Source organism: Hypanus sabinus, chromosome 5 (assembly GCF_030144855.1).
Source record: "Hypanus sabinus isolate sHypSab1 chromosome 5, sHypSab1.hap1, whole genome shotgun sequence".
Classification (NCBI taxonomy): domain Eukaryota; kingdom Metazoa; phylum Chordata; class Chondrichthyes; order Myliobatiformes; family Dasyatidae; genus Hypanus; species Hypanus sabinus.
The window spans coordinates 107258868-107273946 of NC_082710.1; the positions used below are offsets into that span (position 1 = coordinate 107258868).

The 15079-nt window shown below is 40.8% G+C and overlaps 1 protein-coding gene across 1 annotated transcript in view; it reads right to left on the reverse strand.

Annotated features, from left to right (window-relative positions):
* neb (nebulin) overlaps window positions 1-15079 on the reverse strand; it is a 322851-nt gene that overhangs the window by 277488 nt on the left and 30284 nt on the right. Inside the window, exons 20-26 of the mRNA XM_059971179.1 lie at window positions 12715-12828; window positions 10364-10561; window positions 9232-9339; window positions 8910-9008; window positions 6466-6570; window positions 2828-2935; window positions 409-720 (exon numbers count right to left, since the gene is read on the reverse strand). Coding sequence (XP_059827162.1) covers window positions 409-720; window positions 2828-2935; window positions 6466-6570; window positions 8910-9008; window positions 9232-9339; window positions 10364-10561; window positions 12715-12828 — 1044 coding nt within the window. The remainder of the gene's footprint in view (window positions 1-408; window positions 721-2827; window positions 2936-6465; window positions 6571-8909; window positions 9009-9231; window positions 9340-10363; window positions 10562-12714; window positions 12829-15079) is intronic.

Genomic DNA, 15079 nt, shown 5'->3' on the forward strand with positions numbered 1-15079 from the left:
AGAACAGTTCTGGTTGAAGGTTGCATAGTCGTGAGCTGCCCTCAGCCAACAAGCGGGAAATTAGATTATCTCATTGAACACTGTGACTTACATCACTCTGTATGTTCATCATGTTCTGGCACAGGCCCACACTCATGACATCAGACAGGTACACGTAATGGTGGATTGGATGCTTGTCCTTACTGTGGATGCCTACATCACTCACAACCTGGACTCTGCAGCCAGTTATGAGGACGTAACAGAACTGCACAAACCCAGATGCAATGGAAAACCAATCAACCTATCAGCATAGGTTATTGGGAAAGATCACTGATGTAATGTGCTAACTCCATTTCTCTCACCACAGCTGCTGCCTGAGCTTGCTGGGTTTCCAACCAACTATGACTTTCATTTAACATTGCTACTTACATCACTCTGTATGTTCATCATGTTCTTTGACAGTACCAAACCCATGGCGTCAGGCAGGTATGTGTAATGGTGGATTAAATGCTTGTAGTTAGCATTGCTGGCCACTTCCTGCGACTTTTTGGCTGTAGTAATATTGACCATGTCCATCGGTGTGTGATATTTGGTCTTGCTCTTCTCATAGTCTTTCTTGTACTCACGGTCAGACTGAATCTTGGCCAAGTGCATGGAGTGGACCAGTTTAGGGTCATCCTTGAGGCTGCGGAAACCAACATGTTTGCCTTTTGCTGCCTCGTAAGCTTTCTTGTACTTAATCTGTAGAGTAATGGTTCAAACAAAAGCAGAAGATATTACCTTACTTGCCTCAGTATTAGAGCTAACTGGCCTTTGTAATAAAGCTATATGCAAAGTCAAAAGTAGTCTAGGTCATTGTTTTCTTTTTATAGACAACTTATGGAACTTCCCCAGAGACACCATGCCCTTTGTGTTTAAATTAGAGCTTCCAATACTAATTTCCTGTGTTTAGAAGATTTTTGTTTTGATTCCATATAGCAGTAACATATTTAAGTGGTGAATGAAATCTGTTGAACTAAAAGATAAAAGCATTTGCAAACACACTTGTAAGCTGCACTATATAAAAATAATTGAAGATTGTTAATTAACCTGGAGTCATTAAAAGATAGTTCTTTGCTAGCCAGAAAAGCTTTTGCTCGTCGACTTGATAATGTTGTGATATACATTCATGAGAGCAGACTTCCACTGGATGCACTGTAAGTTCCCTCACCCTCTCATGAAGAAAAAGGCAGAGAAAACCAACTGGACGGTAAGTTTACTGTGCACAGCCTCCCAAAGGTGTGTTATTCTCAATGAATATGAGATTACGAGTTGGAGATGAGTGTACTACATGTCCATGAAATACCCAAAAGAAAAGAAATGTGAATGTTGGTCACTCATGAACACTTCTTTAAAGAAAAAAAATTCCAATGGGACATAGGATGACGTGGAGTCAAAACACTGAGCCACCATCTGGAGCCTATGACCTAGGATATGTTCCACCTGCTGCTGTAACATTTCTGGAGGTCCAGTGGAAATCCCCATTGCTTACAGCTTCTGCAAACTTGAGCAAAGTGCAGTGAAAATCACCTCCAGATGAAATTCTGAGTTCATGCAATCTCATTCCATTACTGTCTACTTCTGCCTACGGATTCCCTACTACATAAACTAACTCATCTCTTATCTGCCCTCAGTAACAATAGACCCCAGTGACAATAACATTGTAATCCTTGCCACAGAAAGCAGCATCCATCATCAAAGACCCCCAAGATCCAGGCCATGTCCTCCTCTTGTTACTTCCATTGGGAAGGAGGTACCAGAAGCCTTAAGTCCCACGCTATCAGGTTCAAGAACAGCTACTACACTGCAACTATCAGGCTCCTGAACCGGTATGGATAACTTCAATCACTAATACTCTGAACTGATCCTACAACCTACGGACTCATTCTCAAACACACTTTGCAATTCATGTTCTTAGTATTACTTTATTATTTGCACAGCTTGTTTTTCTTTACACGTGTTTGTCCACCTTTGCTATTTATTCTTAAAATTCTATTGTATCTCTTTTTTCCTGTAAATGCCAGCAAGTAGATAAATCTCAAGGCAGTAGCTGGTAATGTAGACAAATACCGATGATAAATTTACTTTGAACTTTGTACTTAGAGTCAATTCTGTTATAATAAAATGATTTGCTATTGTGGTAATGTCTTGAGTAAATGAAAGTAATTTTATTAAAAAATGCAATGTATCACCATCACATCTCCAGTGTTCAATTAAAATGTTTATTGACCATTGCCTAAACATGCATTTGCCTTTAATGCTCAAACTCAGTTTCTAAATTCAAAGTAAATTTATTATCAAAGTACATATATGTCACCATATACAACAACAAGATTCATTTTCTTGCAGGCATTCACAGTAAATACAAGAACCACAGCAGAATCAACTAAAGACCTTACCCAACAGGGTGGAAAAGCAACCAATGTGCAACTGATGACAAACTGTGCAAATACAAAAAGAGAAATAGAAATAATAATAGTAAAAAAAAACAGTAAATATCAAGAACAAGAGATGTTAAGTCCCAGAAAGTGAGTCCATAGGTTATGGGAACAGTTCATTGTTGGGGTGAATTAAGTTATTCCCTCTTGAAACTTGGACCATTACATTCAAGAGCCTGATTGTTTAGAAATAATAACTGTTCCTGATTGGTGTGAGTCCTGAGGCTCCTGTTATGGCAGCAATGAGAAGAGAGCAAATTCAGCAAGCTCCTTTATGCTTTTTTACCTGAACCCTACCAGATTCATGAGGGAATAAAAAATAAAGAGGAAAGAAATGTAACAAAGTAAATGTTTGCACATTCTATACTTACGTCGCTGGCATTATGCCCAGAAGATTTAGCTGCAATAATTGGAATAGCATCAAAGGTGAGGTTATAGCCCTTTGCTAAATCTTTCTTCCAGGCTTGTTTGTAGTAGTTCTGCAAACAAAAATGACCTTCAATTCAATTTATTCAGTTGGGAACATACTAATAATGTAGAACTAGGAACATTTAAACTTTGGATGTATCATAGAATCATTGAATCATGCAGCATAGAAACAAATCCTTTCACCCATGCCAACCGTAATGCCAATCTGCGCTAATCTCATTTGCCTGTGTTAAGCCTATATCATTCCATGCCTTTATTATCCAAGTACCTGTCCAAATGTAATTGTATCTCTCTCTACAACTCCTAATGGCATTTGTTTCAGATAACCATCAACCTCTTTGTTTAAAAAAAAAATTCGCTCTCGGATCTCCTTTAAATTTCTCCCTTCTCACCTCAGACCACTGCTCTCTACTTCAAGTCTCACCAGTCCTGGGCAAATTCCCTTTCCCATCCTGATATGTCTGTCCATGACCTCCAGGTTGGAGGAGTAACACCTCATATTCAGTCTGATGGCACGAACATCAAAATTGTCTAATTTCTCCCCTCTCCCTCCTTCTCCCTTTTTCCATTCCCCACTGTGGTTACCTCTCACCCTTTCTCTTCTCCTCACTTGCCCATCACCTCCCTTTGATTCTCTTCCTCCTTCCCCTTATTCCATGCCCTCTCCTGTTATACATTCTTCACTTCTTTCTCCTTGACTTCTTCTACCTACCATGTTGTACTCGTCCCTCTCCTCCCACCTGGCTTCTGCCACCTTCCTTTCCAGCCCTGATGAAAGGTGTTGTCCTGAAACATTGACTCTTTATTTCTCTCTACAGTCGCTGTCTAATTTGTTGAGTTTATCCAGCATTTTGAGTATTTTGCTCAAGATTTCCAGCATCTGCAGAATCTCTGGTGTCGCTGACTAGATCTAACTTATCTTTTCCCCTCATCATTTTATAAACCTCTATAAGACCATGCTCCCTTAAGGTTGTCATAGCCGGGGGGGGGGGTTGGTAATGGGAATAACCTCCCACTACCTCTTAAATGCTCTCAATGACGTGTGCGCCTCTAACAGCCGCTGACAACCACGTCCAGCTTCTGGCTTTCACGTGTGGCTCAGCTGCTGAGCCCGGCAGAGCCATTTCTACTGACAGGAGAAGGGGCAAAAGTGAGTTACTGGAGCCTTAAAGCCAGTCGCTTTGGACAGATGGGCTTGTCAGCAGAGGTTGGCAACTCATCTAGGAGAAGGAACACTCTGATCTCACACCTCCGTTGTCTTGTGACTATATGGGAAAGGCTTCGAGAGTAAACCCCAAGCAAAAAACTGGGGCTGGAGTCCCTAAGGCAGTCCTACATTGAGTTTAACACTGACCGGCAACTCTTGTGATGCTGTTGATGCCAAACTGTATCGGTCTCTGCAGTTCGTATGGGTTCACCAGATGTGTGGAGAGGGGGAGCTTGAAACATAGGTAACACCTTTCTCTCCATATTGTCAAAGTCACCAACTCCAGGTCACCCTTTTTCAGCCCTTACCTTGTACAGTGTTACATTTAGAAATTACAAGATTTATTGATAAACCTCCCCACAGAGGATGGCAAATGTCCGGAATGCTTTATTCCAGGACACCGTGGAGTCTGGATCACTAGAGCTATTTAAGGAAGAGGTAGATCAGTAATTGAAAGGTTTGGAAATTGAGGTCAATGGAAAACTGGCATAAGAGGAAGACATGAAGCAAAACAGCCATCATCACATTGACTGCTGAAGAAGGCTCAAGAGACTATACCTGCTCCAGTTGTGTTCTTGAGAAAGTATCAGGTCATGATCTGGTGTTCTACAGTACCTATTGATGCAGGTCAGTGTATCTCCAACCCTAGATTGATATCAGGTGTTGTTGTATCTGTTGGAGGACTGCTGAGTGAAACCCAGATGTCTACACTTATCAGAAACTAAATGCAGAACAATATTGGCAGATATAGGAGAACAAAAGAGACAGTGTGTTGACATTTACCACCATGGACCTGTTCACTTAGGTATCTGCTTAACTTAAACTGGCTGAGGCTTGCGAAGTTGGAAAAATTAATAAATTTAAGATAAATCAAAAACAAGTCAATAATGACGGCTTTGAAACTATTAAGTTGATGTAAAGACCAGCTTGGTGCTCTGAAGTTCTTTAGGGAAGAACGTTTCCTGTTCTGGGAAGTGAGATTAATTTAAAGAGCTCTTTCTCTGACTAACAGAATAACAATAGACCAAGTGACCTTCTAAGTCATAAACACTGATGGTACTTCCTGGACAGAGCTATGTTGTTGACCTCTGAAATGGTCTAACGTATTTCTTAATCAAGATCGACAACAGATGGCCAATAAGTGCTGATCTTAATATTTTACCCACACTCTGTGAATGAATAGAAAAATGGCTAAAAACATAGAACAGCCTATATGAACCTACTCCTCAATCAACCTAAATCTTTCCTCCTACACAGCCTACAGCCCTCCATTTTTCTTACGTCCATGTGCCTATCTAAGAGTCTTAAAAGTCCCTGTTGCGTCAGCCTCTCTCACCACCCCAGGCAGTGCATTCCAGGCCCCTACCAGTCTCTGCATTAAAAAAAATGCTATCTCCGATATCTGCCTGGAACTTCCCTCCACAACTTAAATGGATGCCATCTGGTATTGCCTGATGATGCCCCGGGAACAAGATGCTGGCTGTCCACTCAATGTACCTCTCAAATTGCTTTTCATCTTCAGTTGCTCCAAAGAGAAAAGCCCTAGCTTATGCAACCTTAAGATATGGGAGCAGATTTAGGCTATTTTGTCCACCGAGTCTGCTTTGCCATTTCATCATGGCTGATCCATTTTCCTTCTCAGTCCCAATCTCCTGCCTTCTCCCCATATCCCTTCATGCCCTGACTAATCAAAAATCTATCAGCCTCTGATTAGATAGACCAAATGACCTGGTCTCCACAGCGCCTGTGACAACAAATTTCACAGATTCACCACTCTCCCACTAAGGAAAGTCCTCCTCATCTCAATAACACAAGACATGTTCCAGAGCATAAGATACGCTCTAATCCAGGCAGCATCTAAAGCTTCCTCCTGTAATGAGGTAACCAGAAAACGTAAAACACTTCTGAGGAGCTTGCTTCCACGACTCTCTGGGGCAGACAACTCCAGAGATTCACCACACACTGTGAGAAGGAATTTCTATGTACCTCGATTTTTAATGACTTGTTCCTTCCCTTTAAATTATGTCCCCTTGTGCAAGACACCCACGTGATAATGTGTGTGCATGTATCTTCACATCAATCTCCTGTTGTGGCTTCATAGGATCTGATATGCTTGATCAGCTTACCCACATCCTTCTATGTTCTGTTCCTCCATTCAGTTAGATCATAATTGACCACAATCTTATTTAGTATAAAGACAACTGCTGTGATTGAACACATCTATTAAGATCATAAGAATCACAGGTCAGATACACAATCACAGGGTACTGCAGGTCGACCAAAATGCCCATCAAGTCTTGTAACATTTGCCGTTTGGCCCATATCCATCTGAACTTCTGAGGCTTTCTAATCCTCCTGCTGAAAGATACTTACATCACTGATATTTATCGCATTGAATTTGGCCTGAATGAACTCTGGCACATCTGGAGGGTAGCTGTACTTGTGCAAGGTCTTCTCATCTTTCGCCTTGTAGTTTATCTGGATTACAGAGAAATTACAAAGTGAGACTGCAATTTTTAAATTTGATTAGTACACTATAATAAATGTTCAGAATAAGATGCTGTCAACATTTTGAAAAATGACAAAGGAAATGTGCAGAAGTATGAACGTGTGAAGTCAATAAAAATGGAATCCAGGCAGATGAGAGAAGAAAGGTTATAATTCATAATGTAATAATCGGGGGACCACTTCATCGAGAATCTCCACTCCTCTACTACAAGTGATACTTCCTGGAGGCCAAACATTTTAATTCCCATTCCATTCCCATTCTGACATGTTGGTCCACGGCCTCTTGTGTCAAGATGAGGCCATCCTCAGGGTGAAGGAGCAACAACTTATGTTCCATCTGAGGTAGCCTCCAATCTGGTGGCATGAACATTGATTTCTCCTGTCATTGAAAATATTTCCCTTTGCCTCCCTTCTTCATCCGTTGCCCACTCTGACCTTTTACCTCTGCTCACCTGCCTATCACCTTCCCCTGTGTCCCCTCCTCCTTCCCTTTCCCCCTACGGTCCATTCTCCTCTCTAATCAGATTCCTTCTTCTCTAGTCCTTAACCTCTTCCACCCAGCAGTTTTCACCTATCACTTTAAAGCTATTCTCATTCCTTTCCCCCACATTTTTATTCTGGCATTCCCTTCCCTCCCTGTCCACTTCATTCCTGACAAAGAGTCTTGGCCCAAAACATTGACTGTTTAATCATTTCTATAGATAATGAGTCCCTCCAGCATTTTGTGTGTGATATCGAGCATCTACAGAATCACTTGAGTTTATAATAATGCTACACATTCTTATTGTGCTTTTGGTATTGTACTTCAGGATCAAAATACTGACTCCTTCACTGCTGTATCATGGGGATCGCAAAAGCTTTGAGCGTGGGGTATGGTCAATCAGTTTAACTGATACAAAGGGGTAGAATGAGTAGTGACAGGAGGACAAGAACACAATGATTCTCCACTTAAACACAGCTGAATGATTCCTAGAAATAAGTGTTCATCAATAATGTGCAAGGATGGTGCCTATGACACTCTCTGACACTAGTCAATATAGAGGGGACCACAAGCAATTTTAGAATTATCTACAATTACCTAATAATGTGTCAGAAAGGCTCAAAGCAGCAAATGAAAGTAGAGCTGGATCTGAAATAGGTAGAGATCAAATCCTACATCTAGTGTTTGGGCAATGGATAATGGTGAAATGAGGCATTATCCAGAAAGCTATCAGAATAAAGCATTATTATTATTATTATTATTATTATTAAGAGACAGCAAGGAGTAGGCCCTGACAGCCCTTCGAGCCGCACTGCTCTGCAATCACCCTGATTTAGTCCAAGCCTAATCACAGAACAATTTACAATGAACCTACCAACTGGTACATCTTTGGATTGTGAGTGGAAACCGGAGCACCTGGAGGAAACCCATATGGGAGAATGTACAAACTCTGTTCAGGCAGTGGCAGGAATTGAACCTGGGTTGCTGGAACTGTAGAGCATTGAGCTAACTATTATGTAATCATGCCACCACAATGTCATTCTTTATTCATGATTTCCTTTAGTTCTGGATTATTTCCATAGCTGGAGGGTGAGAGATGAAGTGGTTGGCAAAAGGCAGCAGTCTTACCACTGAAAGCAAAATGAAAATATAAATTTTGTCTGTATATTTTTTGTCTTTTATCAGTCACCACTCTCCATCATGAAATGTAGAAGAAGATGGGTATACCCAAGATGGTTTAACTAACATTGAATGAGAGTGACAGATGTACAAGCAAACAGAGTATAGGGAACACTAACAAGAATGGTGAAAAAAATATTTGCACTTTAATCACCAATGTTATTTCTTTCAGTTTGACTTTCAGAAATGGTTATCCCACAAATCTGATAATTGGTTGGTTTGATACTTATGAATTTCCATTTAGTATATTGAACGTGAGCTGTATGAACACAGCTTGGGGCATCAGAGTTAGGAGTTCATTTCCAACCTCATCGGTAAGGAGTTGGTACCCCCGTAGAATGTGTGGGTTTTTCTCTAGCTGCTCCGGTTTCCTCCCACAGTTCAAAGATGAACCAGTTAGTAGGTTAATTGGTCATTGTAAATTGTCCCGTGATTAGGCTAGGGTTGTTGTGCGGTGCAGCTTGAAAGGCTAGAAGGGTCTATTCTGCACTCTATCTCTAAAAATATATAAAAATAAATATTGTACTTTCAGATCTAACATGAATGATCACAGATCAAAGATTTGATTTCAGCAGGTTTTCAAATTACTGTATGCTCTGCATTTTGAATTTATTACTAATAAGCTGCAGAGTAAAACTATTTTACTTACATCACTTCGCTGTACTTGGTTGATCTTTGCCAGCACTGTCTCTGGCGAGTCCTCTATCGAAGTGAATTTGATTGTATCTGGAGGCTGGCGATATTTTTTCTGTAAAATAAATTAAAGACACTTTTAAGAACCCATTGTGCTTTGTGTTATTTAATTCCATACAAGCCACAGGAGCAGAATTTGTATGTAGGTACATGCATTCTTTATGCTAATCATGTTTCTTCTCCTCCTCCGGTAATCAATTTGCACATTCAATATTTGCAGGCTGCTGTGAAAAAGTCAAATCCAAAGCCAGCTTTTATGTTTCTATATAATGACCTACCTCATTCAGGATATCCATAGCTTTCTTGGCCTTTTCAACATCCATTGAACCAAAAGGAATCCAGCCAGTGCCCTTCTGCCAGTTGTTATAATCTGCTTTGTACAGAGCCTGTGATGAAAATAAATTGTAGAAAGAACATTGTTTACCAATGGTTACATGACAATGGTACAATATAACAGGGAATACTTATAAAGTTAAATGCACTGAATGGCTCTATGCACAATCTCTTAGGTCAGAAACTGACCAACATTACCCCAAATGGAAATCACAGAAATTTCCCATATGGCGTAGCCTATTATTCCAATGCAGACAAAAGAAGAATCTCTTTAGCCTAACTCCATACCCTAGCTCTCAGACTATCATTCCAGGGGAAAAAACATTTAATGTGCAAATTTGCCTGCTTTTTAAAAATGAGGTTGTGTCGGACTACAACCAGAAGTCATGGGTTGAGGGTTAAAGCTGAAAAGTTTAAGGGGAACATGAGGGGAAACTTCTTCTCTCAGAGGATGGTGAGAGTGTGGAAAGAGCTGCTGGTGCTAGTGGTGCAAGCAAGCTCAATTTTAATATTTACGCGAAGTTTGGATAGGTACATGGATGGTAGGGGTACAGTATGTATGGTCCCGGTGCAGGTTGAGGGGAGTAGGCAGTATATATGGTTTTAGCATGGACAGATGGGCTGAAGGGCCTGTTTTCTCTGCTGTACTTTTCTATGACACTATAAGGAGAGTTACTGCCTCCAGCACCATTTGAACTATTACTTGAGTGGAAATATTTTACCTCCAATTACCTTAATCTATCCCCTTAGTTATTGATCACTCTGCTAAATGAAATCGATCCTGCACAGTTAACCAGCTCTGGCTTGCATTTTACACATTTTGATGTAATCTCCTCTCAGACTCTTATTCCAAGTACCTACAGACTGGTCAAGCTTTCCTCAAAACTACAATCTTCCAGTTTTGCCAATATCTTTGTAAATCTCCTCTGCACCCACTTTAATATTAATCACATCCTTTCTGTATGAGCAGAAATGCATGCCTAGCAAGCGGTTTACACATTTCTGGCACTGCACCCCACCTCTCCGTTTCATAGACTCATAATCTGGTTTTAACTATAATGTCAAACAGATACTTACATCACTCTGCAAATTGTAGGCATTCTTAGCCAAATTCAGAAGCACCCCATCAGGTGGCATAAAGTAACGATTTATTGGTTGCTTATAGTTTGTATTGCTGGCAATATTTTGAGCCTTCTTGGCTTGGGAGACGTTGATCATGTCAAGTGGAGAATGATATTTTGTCTTTGTGTCTTCATAGTCTTTTTTATAAGCACGCTGAAGAGAGGAAATCGGTCTGGTCAGTTTTGGTTACTATGGAATGATCATTATTGAAACGTGACAGAAGCAACAGTATCCAGTGTACAAGAGTGGGACAGATAATTGCTCAACTAAGACATGTAACCAGTTTGTTGTTTCAATTCTGGCCTACAGGTGAGCCCAACTCTATACATTTCTCTAAGTTAAGTTTTTGCTATAAGTTGCATTGTCTAGAATGTGATGCAGGTAAATATTGTTCTGGTGTAAACAGCTATCCCAAAGTACATCATGCGAGTGGACATTAAAAGTGCACATGTTGAACGCAGGTGGCAGAGTGGAGATACATTTCTATCAAAGGAGGTGTAAGGTGCTCTTCCCCTCCACTAGCCTGCAGGTCACCCTTGGACAAGGTGTAGCACCTGCTTAGCACCCCTGATCAGGGTCACGTGATGCCACGGGTGCAGGTGTTGGATGGTCGTATGACCAGCTGGTGCATATTATTAGTCTTGGCTATACAACCACTGACACCAGGCAGACAGTCTCTGTGGAGTATTGATAATGGCTGGGGGTACCCAACTTGTAAAGTCACTGCCCACAAGGCGACAATGGCAAACCATTTCTGTAGAAAAATTTGCCAAGAACAATAATGGACTTCAAACTTGATCATCTAGATCATATATGTCAAACTCAAGGCCCGCGGGCCAAATCCGGCCCAGGGTGGAATTATCTTTGGCCTGCGAGATAATATCTAATTACTATTAAAGCTGGTCCCAGTAATCGAAGCGCCTATGGCGTATGATATGGCTAATGCTGAGTTTATTCAGGTACCAGGTTTTCAGGGTTTTTAGTGTTTATTCGGCAGTCTTTTTCATAAGAAATGGAATTTGTAAAGTGAAACACTTTGTAGTTATAGCAGAGACTGAGACGCATGAGAGCAGGCTGAAAAAACGAAGGCAACGAAAGCTGCGTTCGCACGCGTCCGACTGATCCGGCCCGCATGAAGCTGCATTTTGCTTAATCTGGCCCGTGACCTAAAATGAGTTTGACACCCCTGATCTAGGTCATATGACATGGCACACGATGATGGTCAGGAACAAGTTCATAGTTCTAAGGAAAATACTCATTTGATTTGAAATGTGGCAGGATAGTGCAGGAAAGTGGGAGGGAATGAGGGTGGCTGTTACGTTGCCCAGTGTAAGATAAAATAATGAAAGGGCAGAATAATCCTGAAAGCCCTGCTTGATGAGGTATCCAGAGATATGGACTCCTTACCCAGAGGAATAGTTTTTAAAGATTCAAAGTAAATCTATTATTGAAGTATGTACGCAGTACACAACTCTGAGATTTATTTTCCCACAGACAGCCATGAAACAAAGAAAAACATGGAATCCATTCAAAGAGAAACAGCAAACCCCCAACACATAAAAAAAAACATCAAATCATACAAACAGGAAAAAAACAAGCAAGCAAAAAACACAGAATATAAAACACCAACCCGCAAAGTGATTGAACCAATCCGGGCATATTCTGTTTAGCTCAGTTCAGTTCAATCTAGCGCTGTGCCATTCGTTAACTCCTGCCACAGACTTTTAATTTACCATGGAATTTAAATCCAACTGCTTAAATAAATCAGGGGTTAAGAAAAAGCAATTTTCAATCGTGATGATACCAAACCACCAGATTATCATAAAAAACTCAGTTTCACTAATGTTCTTCACTGAAGGAAATACACTTGCATTACTCAGTCTGGTCCATGCAATATCAGACCCACTAATGTAGTGACAATTTATTACCACCTAAAATTATCCAGCAGAGTTCAAAGGGTAATTAGGGTGGACAATGTATGCTGGCCTATGCTTGTGAGCAAAGACCACAGCTCTTGATAAACAGAGATACTACAGTTGAACATTGGACTAATCAGGGAAACTTCACTTTCCAGTACATTCGTGTTTAAATGAGCTGGACGAAAACTAGAATTGTCACACCTTACTCTGAATTTCCTCATACCAATTTACAGAAGTGATAACTTTTCCTCAGCAGCTCCATTTATAGCATGCCTCAGATAGATAAACCAACGTCTGAAATGGGCACTAGTTGTACTCTGTACTGTGATACACAATCGAAGCCAGGTCCAGCACTCATATCCGAAGTGTGGGGCCCTTCTCACTCACCTCACTTTGCATCTTTGCCACGTGCACAGAGTGCAAGATCTTCGGGTCGTCTTCAATGCTCTGAGCTCCAATATGTTTCCCACGAGACTTTTCGTAGTCTTGCTTATACTTCACCTGAACGAAAAACATTTTGAGCCTTAGTGTGGCAGGAATAGGACTTTAAAATGGAATTTAAAATTTAACTATAATTACTATGATTATTCTCCTCATGCAAGTGTTTTTGAGAATGCTAGATATGGAAGTGACCAGTATAGTTCCCAAATTGAGTTAAGTGCCAAGTAATTTTGTTCTGCTTCACTTTAACTGTGTACCTTGTCTCCAACATTCAATAATCTAAAGGGTCTCTCTCCATTAGATTATGTCTCACCTATGACCTTCAGCAAAACACTTTTTGTTTTATTTCTCTGAAATTACAGGATTCTCAAATTCTTAATTTGGGCACCCTTGGAATCTGCCTAGAGCAAGGCCACAGAAAAAAACAGGCCACAGGAATTGTCACTAATCATTTTCCACCAAGCAAGAGAACTGTCCTTTTAAGTACACACACTCCATAGGTCTTGATAACTGCCTGTACCCCAAGTAGGAAATGCTGTTAGCTGAGATAGCAAAAGTTATTGCCAGGTTGATTAGGTACAGATCTTAAACATGAAAAATTCCACAGATGCTGGAAATCTTCTGCTCCAGCCCTTTACCTTCCCCACTCACCTAGCTTCACCTATCACCTTCTAGCAATCCTCCTTCCCTTCACACCACCTTTTTATTCTTGTGCCTGCCACTTCCTTTCCAGTCCTGAAGAAGGGTCTCGGCCCAAAATGCCGACTGCTTATCCATCCCTATCGATGCTGCCTGACCTACTGAGTTCCTCCAGCATTTTGTGTGTGTTGTTTTGGTACAAATCTTAGTTTGATCTGTATTATAATTATTTCACTAATACAGATCTGTATAACAGATTCAAAAGATGGGGGTTGCTGCTCCACAGAATGTCAGACTGAAGATTTTAAACCTGTAGTACTAACTTCTACTTCTAATTAAATTAACTCCATCACTCATGAGACAAACCTCACTAACCAGTCAGTTTTCACTTGCCCATCGGTTTTGTGAGTGAAACGTTTATAATGCTGAAGTCTACAGGCCAGCGTAGACAGTTGCAATAATTACAGATTTCTCCATTTCTTTGTGCTTTTCTTTCCCAGTCAATCTCCAATCTACCAGCAGTTAGAGCATCTCTGGGCAGCACCAACTTTCATCGATGAAGGTTCGATTTCCACCACTGCCTGTGAGGAGTTTGTATGTTCTTCCTGAGAACCTTACGTGTTATGTGTTTCTCAGGGTTCTGCAGTTCCCTCCCACATTCCAAACACGTACAGTGAGGGTTAGTGAGTTGTGGGCATGGAATGTTGATGCTGGAAGCGTGGCAACGCTCCTGGTCTGCACAGCACAATCCCTATTGGCTTCACTTGATTTGACGCAAATGATCCATTTCATTGTATGTTTCGATGTACATGTGACAAATCAATCTAATCATTTCTGTTATGTAGAATTTCCCTCACTCTCCTCATCATCCACCTGTTCACTGGCTGTTACAATGTTTCCCTGCATCCTAGTGGTTCACCAAGCAGCTTTCTCCATCAACTTAACAGAATCATTGACAGACCCATCAATAAGGGTCAGTGTTGCTGAAAATAGACTAGTGTAGTCCCCCCTCGCTGATCCTAACAAAAAGATTCATTCATCTTCCAATAATGGTAACAGAACATATCCAGAATATAACATACAGTAATAACATATAATAACATAATACATACAATATAACATATAACATCGACATTCTGTACATGCCCATCCTATTTAGAATTATAAGGAACAGAGATACTAGGTGCAACTGCCATATAAGCAGCATTCTTTGAGTCTGCAGATAGCGTACACACCACACTTCCTGTAACTTATGTAAAAACACCACTAAAGCAACCAGGGAATTTAACGTCAAGTAATTAAGTAAAATATGGAGTTACCAGATAGTCACTAAAAGCTTGTCAGTTTTATTAATGCCCTGCAGAGTTGGAAATCTGCTATCCTTAGCCTGTAGGTGATCCATATTTTCATATTTCTTAACAACATTAGAGGAGACCAATTCACCCATTAAGTCTGTGCTGAATCTCATCACAGTCCCATCCCCCAGCAAGCAGGACAAACGTTACACCTGCCAAGCCAGCACCTCTCTCATCACCATTCAGGGCCCCAAACAGCACTTCCAGCTGAGGCAACGCTTCACCTGAAGGAGGTCATCCACAGCATCCAGTTTAGCTTCTTCTACATCAGTGAGACCCGATGTAATCTTGGGAACCATTTTGTCAAGCACCTCCCC